Genomic DNA, 17,864 nt, shown 5'->3' with positions numbered 1-17,864 from the left:
CCACCTCCCAGCTACCCTGTTGAAATTATATTTTCCTTCAGATCTGGAACATGCCTTACCTCCTTCAACAAACATTGATTTCCATTCTGTCATTTTATGAAAATTGTACCCATTCCAATGATTTTACAGAGTTTATCGTCACCCAATCGAACCTGTCCAAAATCTACTTGAACATAATCATGAAAATGTTTCCTATCAGGTGTGGCATGGAATGAGGCCCATGAATCTACCACCCAGGCATCAATAATATTTTTCTAATGAAAGAATCAAAACATCTTGCAACACATCACCTATCACATTCGCTTCATGATTGTTTTCTTGATGCACGTCTCCTTCTTTTCCCTTCCAAGACTTGCAGTCTTTCTTCAGGTGTCCTTTCTTCCCACATTTCCAGCACACTATCCCCAATCTGGACTTGGATCTTCCTTTCCTTGACTTACTGTGATATCCTAGGCTCTTTCCTCTTTCCATTTTTCTTCCCCTAGTCTCTACAGTCAAAGCATTACCTAATGTCTCACCGGAGTTTTTCCGTCACATTTCCTCATTAAGGATTGCACCATTAACATCATCAAACTTTAAAGTACTAGATCTAGAGACAGAGTTACTAATGGCCATAACTAAACCATTCCAACTTTTTGGTAATGAGCATAAAAATAACAAAGCCCTAACTTCATCATAAAAAATTACCCCTATAGAACTTAATTGACTAGTAATTGTATTAAATTCATTTAAATGATCAACGATAGATCCATCTTCTGACATCTTCATATTTAATAAACGCTTCATAAGAAATACCTTAATTGAGGCCGAGGGTTTTTCATATATTTTGGGCAATGCCGACATTAAACCCTTTGTTGTCGTTTCCTTTCAAATATTAAAGGCTACCAACGCCGCTAGGCACAGTCGTATTGTTCAAAGAGCCTTTCTGTCAAGAATATCCCATTCTGTGTGTGTCATACTTGTTCGATTCTTTGTCTCTCCGCTTAATGGTAGGTATAGATCTTTCTGATATATATAATCTTCCATCTACATCTTCAACACCTGGTTGTTTTGGCCATTAAATTTTTCGACCCTAAACCTACCATCTTCCGCCATTGCTCCCACTCGAACCAAGAACCCTTCTCTCCTACAATTTTATCATCCAAATAGACCTTCATCTCTAACACCAGTTGTTAGAAAATTATATATTACAAAGAAATGGAACACATAAATTATATTGCAAAAATATAAACACGGAAAATGCATAAAACAAGAGAGATAGAGATTCGTGGTTCACCTAATTTAGGCTATGTCCACAAAGAAACAACCAGTCATTCCTTTTATATTATATAGAAAAATGAAGAGATGCAACCTACAATAGATCCATTGTAATTCCCTCCTCGCTCTCAATCTCCTCTCTCTTACTCGCTCATAATACAGATCTACCTAGACGCAATACAATTCCCTCATATATAGCGAGGGGTTGCCTTTTAGGGAAAAAACCATAAATTAAACATAACTTCTACAGTCAGATCTCTGCCTAATGAACAACCCAGATTGACTACGAAATTACAACGTTTTACAAGAAAATTTTACATCTATTTTTAGCTTCGGAGGTGGTGCCCCGGATCCCCCGCCGAGGGAGGCTCCAAATATTTGTCGTCGCCCCCCCCTAAACCCCCCTGGCGGCGCACATTTATGGGTGGCATTTCCGCCACATTAGAAACTGTGGTCCAATGCGGTGATACCTCTAAATAGAAAATATAATCGGGCTCCACACCCAACAAGCCATGTTCTTATTTTTCTTCCGAGGACCAAATTTACCAAACTTTCTTTTTCCTTTTGTCATAGCAGCATATGTTTGATTTTTCTCATTTGATCCTACATTTGTTTTTTCCTTTAGTCTGGTTTCTTCGATCTTGCACAATGACCATAGATCTTGGAAATGAGTGGCTTCTTTCTTCCCATAAATACTTGAAGTGAAGTTGCCCCATTACTCTAGTAGTGCATTTAATACTACAATGGTCATTTCTCTGTTAGACATTATTTCACCTAGATCTTCAAGTTGATCTCTTATTTCTGAAATCCTCATGAAATATGAGGCTATTCCCTCTTCCTTTGAGATCTTCAATTTGTAGAGTTCTTTCCTTAGAGAGATAACTTCTCCTGCAGTACTTACGGAAAACAACTCTACCAATTTGTCATATATATCTTTTGAAGTGTCTAATTTTGATATATATAGGATGAGAGAGTCCTTGATGGATTCTATGAGAATCCTTTGGGCCCTCACTTCCCCTTTCATGTATTTAGCAAGTTCTTGAGTATATTCTTTGGGAGGTTGGGTTATTGATCCCTTGATGTGATCCATGACTTCATTCTCAATAAGGTTTAGGTTTGTTCTTTTCTTCCATGCAATAAAATTTGAAGCCTAAACTAATTTGTTGCTCTCCTTGCAAAAAGACATTTTGATAGATTTGGATGAATTCATATACTTACTTGAGTAGATGTTGCTTTCTCCACTTGCTTCTTCCTTAATCTTGATGGTGATATAGATAGTAGAAGACTACTTCTTGATAGATTCTTTACAAGAGTAATCCTTGATCTCTTTGAGAGAGAGAGATTACTTTGATGGAGTTCTTCAAAGGGTAAACCTTTGCTTTAATGAGAGAGAGCTTACTTCACAAACCCTTTTGAAGATGATGACAATGTTCTTCGATCTGGCCTTCCTTAGTCTTTGAAAAAGCTTCCACTTCTTAGATGATGGATGAGTGATGATCTCAGAAATACTTCTAGGGTTTTGGTATGATGTAGAACTTGAAATTTTGCTTTTGTATTCTTTGTCTTTCTTTGATCCCTTTCTCGAAACTCGATCCTTGAGTGTCTCCTTGATTAGATGCCTTTCCTCAACTCTAGCACCTTAGCTCTAATACCATATTCAGAAATCTAGGGCATCAATGGTTAGGTGATTTCTCTACTTATGATAATTGCTTGTGATAGCCTTTTTACTTCTTGATTATGATGTTTACTTCTTGAGTTATTATTGTGTTCTTTTCATCAAGACAATTACCAAATCATGAACAATAAAGATACAAGAGACACAGTATATAGGCTGTCAACCAGGGCCAAAACCTCTCACTCTTTGAGCGGAAAACCCAAACAAATTCTTCTTATAGAACCTTCAGGTGAAAAATACCAAGACCATGACAAAGACCCTTGACACTAGAGTCCTCTCAAGACCAAGTCACAAGCCTCCTCTTGAACATTTCTCTTCCACTTCCTCTTCTCGAATTCCTTCAGATTCTCAGCCTCTTCTTGTAGGACTGCAACCCTTTATCTTCACAATGGAAACCCTAGATCTGATTTGGATCCTCAAATAGTCTCCTCCTTGAGAGAGACTTTTGTCTCTAACTCAACTTCCTTAAGCAAAGACTTCCACCCAAACAAGATCACTTATAGGTGACTGCAATCTTCGATCCTCCCTTGCCAACTTCAAACCTGTAACCTTCACACATGTGAGGGTATACTCAGCCCAAAACAATCATCAATGATGCCACTCTCCTTCGCTATCCTTCCTTCATTCCTTGTTGGCTTTAAGGCTCTTTCTAAGATGAATTGCGCACTTGTTATGAGAGACTGGCTTCACAGAATTTGATTGCCTTCAAATGAGGCCAAGCACTGGTATATATAGTAATTGATTCATGATTGTTTAGGCCGACATGATCCCTTGGAGTAGGTCGGCTTCATCTTCTATATTTTTCCTTTCATTATAGGCCGACTTGAGTGAGTGCTAGTGACAAGGTTTTGGAGGGTTACTTACAAAGACAAATATGACTCTTTACAATGTGTAACATGCCTTTGTTACATGACAGTGACTCTTTAGACTTTTATGACTAGATGACAATATCCCTAAGGCTCTTAATGGGATCCTTAACTAAAAAATAAAATCTCTTGCTCATGAAACACATGATGCAAGCATTACAATAATTTTGTTTTTCTTCTTTCATCTATTACATAAAATCATAATTACATGTCATTATGAAGACTGAACCTAGTTACACTTTTCAATAGGAAAATGTCTCCTCATAGTCGACCCCTTCTTTCTGTGCAAATCCTTTTGCCATGAGCCTTGCTTTGTGCTTCTCAAGTGAGCCATATGATTTATACTTGTTCTTGAAGACCCACTTGTAGCCAATTGGTTTGGTTCCAAACACAGGGTCCACCAACTTCTAGGTTCCATTCTTTATGAGAGCAACATGCTCTTTTTGCAGTGTTTCTTTCCATTCATCATGAGAAGCATCTTCTTTAAAGGAAGTTGGTTTAAAATTGGTAGGAAAATTTCATTCACAATCGTAAGTAACATCCATATCAATAGGTGAACTAGAATCATCTACATCACCTCCATTTTGTCTAGTGGAACTTCTCGTTCCTTTCTTTCCAACTTCATGAGGATGGACACATTCAAGTGTCTTAGTGAGCCATTTTGGGGTACCTTTCTGAGATGGTCCAAGTTGTTTTGTTAACTAAGTTGGGCCTGAATCAAGATTTAGCCTTCCAATCCTCTCAATCACATCGCTCAAAGTGTCTTATTAATCTAAAGAAGTGGCTATAACTTCATGAGGGGGAGAGAGTGCTTCAGAAGGAGATTCCACAGATTGATCCAAGATAGGGATCCCCCCTTCAAGATGTGTAATCTCATCATCAAATTCCTAAAAAGCTTTTTCATAATTGAATTTGCTCAAACGATCAAGTTGTCGCTCAACAACATTGTCAACTTGGGAAGATTCAAGAAAAATGACATCTCTAGATAGTATAAACTTATTATTTACTTCATCATAGAGACAATATGCTTTGGAGGTATTTGAGCACCGCAAGGAGATACACTTTCGACTCCTTGCACCAAGTTTTTTTCTTTGTTCCTTAGGAATCAAGGCATAAAATGTGGAACCAAAAACCATGAGATGCCTTATTGAAGGAATGTGGTCATACCACATTTCATAAGGAGTCTTGTTTCTGAGAGCATGAGATGGACATCTATTTTTAATATATACCACAAATAGAACTGCATCAATCCATAACATCAACTTTACATTTTTTAAAAACATCATTGAACGAACAATATTTAAGATTGTCTTGTTCATTCTTTTAGCTACACCATTTTGTTAAAGATTATAAGGCACAATTGTTTGATGTTGAAACCCATGTTGGTGAAGATAGTTTTCAAACTCATTTGAAGTATATTTTCCATTATTAGTATGAATAGATCCAATATGAGATTGTGCATCATTTTCAATCCATGCATGAAAGTTTTGAAAGTTTCAAAAGCTTCAGATTCATTCTTCAAAAGATATACCCAACACATTCTGGTGTAGTCATCAATTAAAGTCATCATATATTTATTTCCATTTGCAAAAGGAACATGCATAAGGCCACACAAGTCATAATGAATCAATTCAAGCTTTCTACATGCTCTAGAAACAAAACCATGAAATGGATTTTTGCTATGTTTCTTAAGATACAAGCATCACATTGTTTCAATCTCCTAGGAATGGTTGGTAAACTAGTAACACCATTTCTCTTCAATAAACAAAGACTGTCATAATTCAGATGTCCAAATCTTGCATGCCATAAGATACTAGATGACAATGTACCCTCATTATACTGAGAACTATATGCATAGTTCTTTGCACGAGCAAATGTGTCTTACAACTTCAAATGTCTTTCTTCATCTATTCCTGTCATGACAAGTGTGTTGTCTAATGGTTTTCTCACTTCAAATTTTCCATAAAACATGTGAATGGAGTGTCGTTCCTGGCGAATATGAACTCAGGACAAGTTTTTCCACAACACTGGGAGGTAGGGAACATTATGTAGAAGAAAGTCAAGGAGTATAGGCATTTTGTGTTGGATGGTGCCAAGCACATATGGCTTGAGTCTTGACTTGTCAGCAAAGTATACAATTCCATCTCCATTATCACTGAAGTCTTCAAAAAAGTCATTTTGGAATGTCATGTATCGAGAAACCATGCATCTTTCCAGAAAACAAATGAAGTATTAAACAAGTCTTCAATTACTCCAATATTGCAATGTGCCACAATATAATGAGCATATTTAGGGGTTTTACCTTTTCCTGGATTTCGTGTTTTATCTTTCTTTTCATTTCTTTCTTGTTGGATTTTATCGCAAGAGAGTTTGCATGTGGATACATCATGTCCATTTATGTTGCAATGAATACAAGGGGATTAAGTCGTCCTCCTTGATAATGTTTACCCCTTGCCTCTCTTATTCTTCTCTCTGCGTCCTCTTCAGCCACCTCTTCCTTTAGAAGATTCTTGTGTTTTAATCTTCTCTTTCTATGCAAGACACACAACTTCATCAGAAGACTAAGCAATTGTCTTCCTCTTCCCCAAGGTTTTCTCCCTTTCTGCAAACTTCTTCACAAGAGTGTCAAATGTAATATTCTTAAGTTGAGCACTAGCATGTAAGGATTCAAGATAGTGAGAAAATGTCGGATAGAGAGCCTTGACAAAAGTTGTGAGAGGAATGTCCATTTTAACATTGGTTGCTTCTACATCATGCTTCATAGCTCTAATTTTAGAGGCTAGGGAAAAGGGATCATCATCCTGCAACTCCAAGTTGAAGAGTTTGATCATCAACTGGACTATCTCAAGCTTTGAGTGTGAGTCATATAAATATTTCAACTTCTTTAAAGCAGCAAAAGCATTGGTAATTGGAGTTATGCATTGACTCACCTCTTCATTTATAGACACAACAATCAGGGCATAGGCCTTGTTATTCTTGTTCTCCCATATGGTGAGTTATCTGTATGATGTAGACTTTGCAGGCGGATTGTCAGCTTCTCCTCCACGTACACCTTTCCACAAGTCATTTAAAATGAACGTGCCTTATATTTTTGGACCATTCATGCTTGTTCTCTTAGCTAGTGAGCACCACACCCACAATGAAAATGAGTGAATGCATCTTCAACAAAGGTTTTTTGCAGGCGGATTGTCAGCTTCTCCTCCATGTACACCTTTCCACAAGTCATTTAAAATGAGTGTGCCTTATATTTTTGGACCATTCATGCCTGTTCTCTTAGCCCGTGAGCACCACACCCACGACGGAAATGAGTGAATGCATCTTTAACAAAGGTTTTCACTCAAGAAATTAGGATAAAATGCCACATTAAACCACATTTTCTTTTAATCCTAGAAGAGTATAATACTGCAGATACTCATGCTCTTGATGTTCTGAATATAATAATCTAGATATGCATTCTCATTTCAAACCACTTATAAATATGATATTGGCACATATAATTGCAACACAAGAGAAAAAGTGTGCTATATATATATATACAATTGCATCCAAACCATATTTGATGGTAAGTTATTATATGAGAACCATGTCACTCCATAACACTAAAAGATGTCACTTCTCACAATTATAGAGTTTGTTCACATGTTGAATCAATAGTGTCAAATGCAATATTAAAGCAGAGCTCTTGGGTCTGAAAATTTTGAAATCTACACCTTAGGGCTTATACAGGGGTTTGTACCTTAAACTTGCTACCAAGTTACTCGAACTAACGATACTCCCTTTCACTTGTTTCATGAATACTTTATGTATAGCCAACTGAACTAGTCCTACTCCCATGGTACAACTCCACTTCACATAGTATTTTTAAATATCCAGATGCCATGTGCAATCTTAGAAGGATGACACAATGGACATAGTGAAAGGCGCGTACAAGATTTTCTTCCTTACACTTCAACTAGAACTTCACCTGTCCTCCATGCTCCGACGCGTTCTTATGTGCGTGACAATAGAGGCCATGGCTTCGACTCGTGGATGTGATAGAATACCCTAGCTCTTACATCTTTATAGTTGACATGTCTAGTCTTAAATCCAACAACATCAAGGTTCATTTAGAAGGTGATAACATTTTGAACATCAATGGCGAGCGAATGAGGAATGAGAGGGAAGAAAAAAGGGCTCATTATTGTTTTTGATAGCGAACAACTCCATTGGAATTTTCCATAGAGATGATAGGTATGTAGGCTTGGTTATAGCATTAAGGAGTTAAGGGTATGAGTGTTGTGTAGATGTCAGACCAGTGCTTCTTTAAGGATCATTGGTCTACAGTGATGCACTAATGTCAAACCAATGCTTCTTTAAGGATTAGATGTCAGATCAGACAATTATGGCAAAGAACATTCTTGAAGATTGTAACAGTGGCAGAACTAAGGCAAAAGAGTTATTGCACAAGACAGAAATGGGGAACTTGTGCTCTCATACCATGTCAAGCCAAGATGTACGGTAACTCTTGAATCAATTATTTTCTATTAAGAACATCAATATATACATATAGGAGAGAGACCCTTGGGATCCACATTCCAAGGTCCCTTCATATTCTCATTTTGTATTTACATATTTACAACGTATTTGCATAATCTCAAAGAATTAGGTGTCAACATTCGTTAGGACTATGGGCTATTTCCTTCTTTGAGGGTTTTAATCACATAATACATCAGTGCACTGATCTTTGATCTATTTGTGTGAGTGGTTTCCTTAAAGTCTTCAACCTGTGTGGAAATACCCTATTTGTGGAACAATGCGTTATTTAAAACACTAGCATAGTGTTTTTTGTTTTACTTAAGATGTGCAAATTTTATCGTAAATATTGATAAAAGAAAAATAAATATTTGCCAAATGCAATGTGAAAATGAATTAATCTTAATAGTGGCTTAGCAAATTCTCTCAAAATTTATATATAATGATTTAATGGTTTGGTTATTATTGAAAGTTTATATATATGATGATTTTACCAATTGCATTTTTTGAATGTTCCACAATGGACCTAAAATGTATGGAAATCTAAGCTAGACAATCTTTTTCCAGTATTAGTGAGGTACATGTTATGATTTATACCTAACTACACCCCATAACTTGGTACCTTTTCTTTTTATTTGACAATGCACATTCTAAGCTAGACAATCTTTTTCCAGTATTAGTGAGGTACATGTTATGATTTATACCTAACTACACCCCATAACTTGGTACCTTTTCTTTTTATTTGACAATGCACATGTCCACTTATATCAGCAATATTTTCCTCATCATCTCTTCATGAACACTCATTGCCCTCCCAACTAAATCCATAACAAGTAAACATCAAACATGCTCATCGAAATAAGCAAAAGAAAAAGCTAGTGACAGAATATACTCATGTTAGTTCCGTTCTTTGAATAGTGACAGAGAAGCATACTCATGTTAGTTCGGTTCTTTGAAAAGTTGGAAAGATCTGCAATTCCTTTCCTTATTCATCGTAAACACTTTGTTCCCTCAACCATCAACCGAAATAATCCATGAACATTATTCGTAAAGAAGATAATATCCTTGCCATTGAACCTTCAAGGAATGCATATCATATTTAAATTAGTCATCCATGGTACACTTACAAATGATTGTCGACAGTGTTAAACCACGTAAAAAGAAGCAGATTTGCAGACATATTAGTAGTACAAGAGCAAAAAATGTGGTTTCCCCGTAAAAGTAGTTTCAGTAAAATTTGATTTCTTGACTAAATCTCGGGAAATGTTGATATTTGTCAACTGACTTTTTAATTTTTTAAAGGATCTTAAAAGAGCTAACAATTGAACATCTTATTGGAAAATCGTGTCAATAATATGGTCAACTGATAAATAATTGAAGACAGTTGAGATCTCTAGCAATAACATCAATTTCCCAAACAATCTTTTAGTACAAGAGTGAGGGTACATATGGAGGGAAAGACGAAGTAAAAATGATCTTTTGGGTGTGAATCGGGGGCTTATGAACATCTTATTTGTTTGATGAAATTGAACACGGCCCATAGCTTGAACAAAGCTTTTGGAAAACAACATATCCAGCAAAACATTTAATATAGCATGTAAATAACATCGGAGTAATGTTGCTGATTAATGGGTTCTTATTGAAGCTTTCATTAATGTTACATTTTCGTCTGACACTTGGAAAGATGAACAGCTACTAAACAGAAGCAAAGAAGATGGGAATAAAGACACCAAATGGTACACTAGATTTACTAGAAATATGTTGAGCACACCACTGGGGTATTGACTGGTTGTGCAAGAGGGGGTAGTGATAATCCCCCCAGAAGAGTTCAATTCCCCCCCTCACCCCAAGAATGCGGTATGGTTTGTCCCGTGAAACAGTAGGGCCGGTATGCCCATTAGTTGGGCCAGGCATGGCATTTCCCAAGCGTGACATGGCATTGGACTTTTCGATAGGTGGTGGATACTTGGCACTTGCCAATTGCTCCATAATATGAGCACAGTTCTCCGAGGTCTTCTATCACAGATTGCACCTGTAGTGCATTAGCTATGACTTCGGAACAGTCACATTCAAAATCTTTATATCTTGATATGGCTTATCGTTCTTATCAGTCTTTACTTTCTCTATTCCCTGCAAAACAAGAATAAGATTAGTCATAGAAAGGGATGAAAACCCATAGCAGCATGATAAAACTTGTTATTAATGACCAGAAATCATCTACATTAAGAGACAAAAGGACTCTTGGATCAACAAGTCTCACCTGCACAACATCCATTCCCTTCACAACTCGTCCAAACACTGTATGCTTATTGTCTAGCCATGGAGTAGCTACAGTTGTGATAAAAAATTGAGAGCCATTTGTATTTGGACCAGCATTTGCCATTGACAATGTAAATGGCCGATCATGTCGTAAACTATATTCAGCAAGCAACAAAAATAAGGTCTTTAATATATGGCCAGCAACATGGGTAAATGAAATACAAGAAAGCATCAAAATTCTTCAAAAGTCATTGATAATAAAATACCAAAATTCAAATCAAGCCACACTCCCATGGAATGAAATCTTTCTTACATTAGAATCAGAAAATTCCAATGTTCCACCCAGACTCCGGGACAGGGGGATGTGGGTGCTGGGAGATACAAAAGGGGGGCATGTGGGAGTACCCTGAGATTTTGGGGAAATTTAGGGGTGATGGGGGACATTGGGATATATAATTTTTTTTCTTTATATATATATTTCAAATTTATATTCAATAAGGAAAGCATAAATACAATGGTACATGCATAATTGAATTAAATAAAGAAATACATTGATCCATACTCATCATCCTTACTAATACATACATGATTCATCCATAGACCACAAGATTCAATAATGAAATACTCTGATCCATATTCATCATTCATTATTCACCATTCTAGAATCTAAATTGATTTAAAAATTAAATTAATCATTCATCATTCTAGAATCTAGATTCTAAATTGATTTAAAAATAAAATCCATCATTCACCATTCTAGAGTCTAATTAGTACTAAGTAAAATATACTATAATAGACACTGAATGCTGAAGAGTGGAATAGTAAATTGATACAACTAAAACTCAAAAATAGTGGAGCGATGAGTCTAAAAGTCACTCTAAAGTACACAGAGGGATTGGTGCTCTTGATTAAACACTAATTTCATACCCTTGTACATGACAAAATGCAATGGAAAGATTGCAACCCATCGAATCCTGAATTCCTGAAAAAATTATTAAGTCTGTTGGATTTTGAGTGAGATCTAAAATTCTACTTTCTCCATATGAAATCCAATGAGGTCGGAACCACTCTCAAACATCCTGAGTCATTTCATGGTAATGTTAAAAGTTTTAGTAAAAGGATGAAAATGAATGATAAAGAAGAATGTCACTTTTACTTTAAAAATTTAACATTATCATGAATTGCATAGCATTAGTAGGGCAATCTGGTCAAATAAAAGGTTTCCCCTATCATAAATCATTGTTTACAAGCAAATTTAATGGGGGGACGCATATCCCATTTTGAGGGGGCGTCTTGGGGAGTCACGTCCCCCACACTGGGGAAATGTCCCCCCTGCGTCTCCCCACGTCTCCCCAAAAGGAGGACGTGGTGAAACGTTTCCCCAGATGTCCCCCCGTCCTAGGTGCATGGGGTGTGCGCACTCGACCCAGGGGGATGCATCCCCGTGGAACACTAGAAAATTCTACCAACACTCTGTGCAGATCATAAAAAGACTATATTTTCTAAGTTTAAACAAAATCACTTCCTAGCACGACAAGATGAGCTCAACAAATATTGTTGCTACTCATGACTGCCATCCAAGTAACATAACCAATGGTCACAAGGTCATCTTTGCAAAACTGAAAATTACAATGTGGTCTAAAATAGTGCCCAAGGGTAAATTGATGTTCAAGAATTTTATTTTCAAACTTCAATAAAGGAAAATGTTGGATGAAGAAACCTTGATTCTTCCAAATGTTTTAGCAGGAGTTGAGATTGGGAAGCTTCCTTGAGGTAACAATGTTACAGTAGAAAACTTCCTATCTTTGCCACTCCATCTGCCCAAACTTAATTTCACATCCTCTACCTCCTGAATTTGTTAGAATCGGTGTTTTGAGAATTTGGTCCAAGTTGACTTGTACTGAATCAACTCAGTTGAGTGTATAAAATTGGCCAGTAGATCAATTTGGATTGCTAATTTGGTACTGAACTCGCTGAGTCAAGGTATGACTTGGTTGGTTTGATATAGTTACCCATCCATATACATAGATAACCCTAGGAGAAATATTTTTCCCTAAGATGCAGACTTCCTACCAGGAATCTCACATAATCCTCAAATAGCAACTTCTCAGATGCCTGTCACCCACTTATTGGTCAGCTCATCTAGTTGATCACCAGGCCAATGACCATAAGGTGCATTAGCCATAGTTTCACATGAAGTGGTTACATTCAATGTTTTAGGCATCTAAGTAAGGGTCAGCGTTCAAGTCAGGTAATGGATCATGATGCTTGGAAGTTATACGTGTTGCTTTATTTCACCTTGGTGGTCATCTTTTCCTTCTAGTAAAGTGTAAGCACCTTGGGGATTTTCTTTCACTATCTAGGAGGGGCACAAATAGGAGCCATTGATAGAGTTAGTGTGTTCACATCCTTCCATACTTGCCACATGCCATTTAACCTTGATCCATTGTCCTTCCTTTTGTTTGGTTGTTGTCATTCACTAGTACGAGTACCTATTTGCCTCATTCTATGAGAAGATGGGTTTGGCAATACCCAGAGGTTGATGCAACTGCAACAAGAAAGAAATTAAAAGCATATTCCATATACCAATTGTTAAAATGCAAAAAAAGTGGCAAGGGATGAATAATGATTAAAATCAAAATTAACTTGAGATCTACCCCCTAACGTGAGGCTATCACCCTAATCCCATGCATATCACGTCTATCAAAGTAAAAGGGACTTAAAGAATACATCTCATCCCCTATTAGCAATGAATTGTGCATCTAAAAAAGGGGATTGAAATAAATGAATTAAAGCTTGCTAAACAAGACAAATCAAAGAAATGAAAAAGGCTAAGTAAAGAAAGGAAAAAGCAATGCTAAGGAAAGGATAACTCAAGTAATGCAAGCACTAGACTGAGAAGGGACTAGTCCTCCCTCTTGTGACAATCTTCAAGACCCTAAAATCATTTTTCTTACTTGTTCTAGGGTAATTTTGGATTTATTTACAACAAAATCATATATATTCAACATTTATTGACTTCGACATTGATTTCATAGGGTTAGGAATTGTTTGGAATCCATAGGATAAGTAAAAGCTGATCCAAGGCCCAGAGGAGGTTTGTCTCACCCTTGAGACATGGGAGGGAAAGCACCATTTTCAGTGCCCTCATTTGGAGTAGTCTATAGGTTTATCTTTCACTAGGAGACCCATGAGACTAGTATTTGTGCCCCATAGCCACTTTGGAGCACCACATGATGACATACATACACATCAAGGGGCCATCCCCTTGTGCATCATTTATGGAGTCCCCTCTCTCATTTTGACACTTTGAGGACTCAACGTGGACTTCCAGTGGCCTCATTTCATCATGACGTCATCATTTCGGCCTACTATTGGATGGTTTATTCATAATTTTTTAAGCTACTTGGTGGGCTTGTCACTAAGGCCTTATTTTTGCACATTAAAATAATGTTAGGGGATTTAGAATAGGAATTCGACCTCTAAAGGTCTCATATAAATAGAACTTGCTCTCATTGTGAGAGAGCATCATCATCACTTGGATTTCTCTTGTAAAAGACATTCGCACTTTTTCTCTTGGACGAATTGGAGACTCTTTGATGCATTTTGATATCTTTGGAAGCTAGAATTTCGATCTTTCTTGGAGCTACTTCTTGATTTGTGGTTGGATATATATCATTGTCATCATTGTCATCTTGGAATTGTTGCAACTAATTAATGCTATTGCACCCTAGTTTATTGAATATCAATGTAGAAAGTTATTTTGGTTGGCAATTGCATATGTTACTCATTGCATGACAATAGATGAATGTTCCTAGTGGATGAATGTAATTTTTCTTCCATGAAAATCCATAGATCTTGGGTGGGTAAATGTTAAAGCTTGGTTACTATGGGATTCATCTTTAGCCTCCTTGGGTACGATTTCGGCAAATCTTGAATCATCTTAGACTCCATAGCCAAGGGAAATAGGCACTGGTCCAAGAACATTGGTGATCACCCTCTCTTTTCTTTCTCTTTTCTTCTCTCCAAAAAATTCAGCCCCTTTCCCTAGACGACTAGCTAGGGCATCCAACGAAATCCATTGGAGAAGGAATTTTTGAGATTTTGCTTGGATTGAGAAGGAATTTTGAGATTTTGGTGGAATTCTCATAGTTAATTCTCTAGAAATCCTTGTGCCCTAGGTGTGCCTTATAAGGGAAACTTGGTTTGTTTTCTTTGGATAAGGTGGCTTTCTTGAGGGTCATATGAGCTTAGTATTTGGTGGAATAAATCTAAAGAGACCCTTTCCTTTCTCTTGCCTTGACCTAGTGCACACTTTGGAGCGACTCCTTCCGCAATTATCTCTAAAATCCTAGGTCTAACGTAAGCTCTTTCTGTTAGTTTTTGTAGCATCAGATGTGTTTAAGCCACAAAATTTTGTGGAGAGGTTAAAATGCATGAGATCTCCAAAACCCAGAAATCGTTTTTCGAAATTCCACCTAGAAATGACTTCATTAGATTATTAGCTAGTTTTTAAATATTCCCTAAGTGTAAACTTAGGGAATATGACTAATTAATCAAAATTTATTAAGTTAAGGTGTGAATGTTCTAGAAACTCACACGGATCAACTTCAAGTTAATCCTAGCCATCGATTAAGTTCTAATCTTGGCCGTTGAAATCTCAACAGAGGATTACAAGAAGAAGTTGATGGTTCTTGGAGAAATCACTTGTGCAGTTCGATTTCATGAGCAGATCGATTTCCTGAGTAGCAGCATTCAGTTGCCAGAGAGAGAGCCAGAGATATCGACGCAGTGAGAGAGGGGCAGGGGCAGTGAATCCGAAGGAAGATTTCCTGATCCGGTGAGTGCATTTTCAGAGAGGCAGAGAAGCCATAGAGAGGTTGATGCAGAGCAACGCAGTGTGAAAATTCCTACACTCTGAAGGAACCTCTACTGTAGCATATCTGAATCTACTTCACCTACTTGATTTTTTAACATACATTAACCAAGTTATTCTTCTACATACTGAAGCAAATTACCTCTGCATCCTACACTAATTAAATTTTTGATCTCATGAAACAGAAAACAAGGCAAAGAACAAGATACATAGGACACACTTATTTTTGGACACAATAGTCCCCGGAAAAACCCAATGTGGGAAAATCGGTGCAACAACTCTGAGGGTTTATTATTATGCAGGAGAAATATCTAAATACAAATCTAGGATGCTCATCTAGCAATCCTGTACAGAGAAAATACTGGCGGAAAATCTGAGTGATTTTTACCTCACTTCACCCGATAGAATCCCGGCTAATCCGACACAAGACTGACTAACCCTGGCTATTTTTGCGCTGGCTCTGCGTAGCCCTGCGTCACCTTCTTTGCCCTATGCATCATCTCTCCCAGTTGTTCCAGCAATTCGCAGCAGTTTCAGTTGGTCTGGCAGTTTGGATTCTTCGTGACAGGCAACTTTTCTATGTCAGCTCTCTCGACGACTGCGCTACCTCTCTGCAAGCTCTCTCTATCTCTCTGTTCTGTATTTTCCGGAAAGTCCTTCTCTCAGATTCTCTCTGCCCCTCAGCTGCAAGATCTCTAATCGATTTTCCACCTGAGAACTTCTCACCTCAAAAAATTGATTTCCTCAATCTCTCTGTGTGTTTTCAAATGAACCCCAAGTCTCCATTTTATACATTTCCTGTTGAGTCTTCAATGGTCGAGATTAAGTCTCTAATCAATGGCTAGGATTAAAACATGACATGATCCGCCTTCTAAATCATTCTCACCCATGTTTTATTAATACCCATTAATATTTTAATTTTCCTAAGTTTAGACTTAGGAACCCCATTAAAAATATTAATTATTCTAATAAAATACAATCCGGGTGGAATTTCACCAAACGGTTTCTGGGTTTTTTAGAACTCATGTGCCTTAGCCTCTCCACCAATTTTCAAGGCTAGAGCACTCCGATGCTACCAAAAACTAACACATAGTAGCCTCTAGAGGTAAAGTCGAATTGCTAGGGAGAAGCAAAATTTCAGTGCCAGAAGTTGGTCAGAGGTTCTAGAGGCCAGGAGAGGCATTTCCCTAGACAACAGCTGGTCAGATAGCTTGAGGAGAAGTTGTTCCAAGCTGAGAGTAGCAACAGTTGCGCTAGGGTAACATAGTGACTGCGCAGAGGCAGTTTGGAGGACTCAATTTGCACTGAGGTCAGTGTTGATATTTGCCTCTTGCCAGTGTTTCTCTATAAGATTGCCAGTTTCGGCATCGAGTTGTACTAAGATTATCTCACTGTTGCATAATAATAAAACCCTTAGCTGCTGCACCGGTTTTCCCAAGTTGGGTTTTTCCAGGGACATTGGTCCAAGAATAACTGTGTTATTTGTGTAAGTTGCAGTGTGATTGGTTCAATATTTGTTGTATAGCACAGTAAATAAATTGTTAAAATTAATTTAACAATTAGGAGAATTATTTCCAATTTCTGCAATAGGATTTGGGTTTTTGAATTTTCACATGGTATAAGAGCACATATGAGTTGCCAAAGTGGTCAGTAGCAAAGGAGTTTCCTTGCTCATTGAGGGGAAACAATTCGAAACCCCAAAAGCAGCGTAGTCACCTTGGCCAAGAGGACAAATTCTTGAGGAGAAATTAATTTTTATGAGAGAGAGACAGAAAAATTCGATCTCTCCAGATCAAGGGATTGTAGAGGCAGAGGGAGCAACCAATATTTTTTGTAGAGCAAATCTCTAGCTGGATGCAACAGTTTGCTAGAGAAGAACTAGTGTCGGGACGAAGAAGAGCACACACTGAGGGAAAATTTTCCTCAAGGAACTTCTAGTCTCAAGAAGTTCGAATTCCCTAGCAGATCAACAGTCATTGTGTGCAGAGTTTCTCACTCCAGAAGGGACAAATAGCTAAACAGCAGTTGAGCATAAGGGAAGAGGAATTTTTCAACATCATTTTCAGATGGCCATTGCCAGACTTCGAGATCAGGACAGGTGGGACAGTGCTTCCAACTATGTCATCTAGAAGGCAAGGATGTCCTTCCTTCTACATGATTATGGCTTGAAGCCATATATTGATGCAGTGGTAGCTACCCCCACGGATGCATATCAGCGGAAGGAATACCGAAATGATATGGCGAGGGAAAAGAAATTGATCCTAGATGGTGTCCAAGATCATGTTGTATCACACATAGCGACCAAGGGAACAACCAAGGAGATGTGGGATACACTTTCCACGCTATACCAAGGCACTTCTGAGCAGCGGAAGATGTACTTGGAGGAAAAGTTGAAATGCATTAGGATGCAAAAAGGGGA

General features: G+C 37.6%; 1 protein-coding gene across 1 annotated transcript in view; it reads right to left on the bottom strand.

The window, feature by feature from the left end:
• Nucleotides 1-9,923: 9,923 nt before the first annotated feature.
• CYP71 (cyclophilin71) overlaps nucleotides 9,924-17,864 on the bottom strand; it is a 405,299-nt gene continuing 397,358 nt past the window's right edge. The window contains exons 12-13 of the mRNA XM_089447133.1: nucleotides 10,571-10,724; nucleotides 9,924-10,440 (exon numbers count right to left, since the gene is read on the bottom strand). Coding sequence (XP_089303259.1) covers nucleotides 10,357-10,440; nucleotides 10,571-10,724 — 238 coding nt within the window. The 3' untranslated portion in view covers nucleotides 9,924-10,356. The remainder of the gene's footprint in view (nucleotides 10,441-10,570; nucleotides 10,725-17,864) is intronic.

This window comes from Pinus tabuliformis, chromosome X, assembly GCF_031772625.1.
Source record: "Pinus tabuliformis cultivar Carrire ecotype Pingquan chromosome X, CPIR1, whole genome shotgun sequence".
Classification (NCBI taxonomy): Eukaryota; Viridiplantae; Streptophyta; class Pinopsida; order Pinales; family Pinaceae; genus Pinus; species Pinus tabuliformis.
The sequence above is the reverse complement of the archived record's forward strand: the minus strand, read 5'-3'. Positions and strand labels throughout refer to the sequence as shown.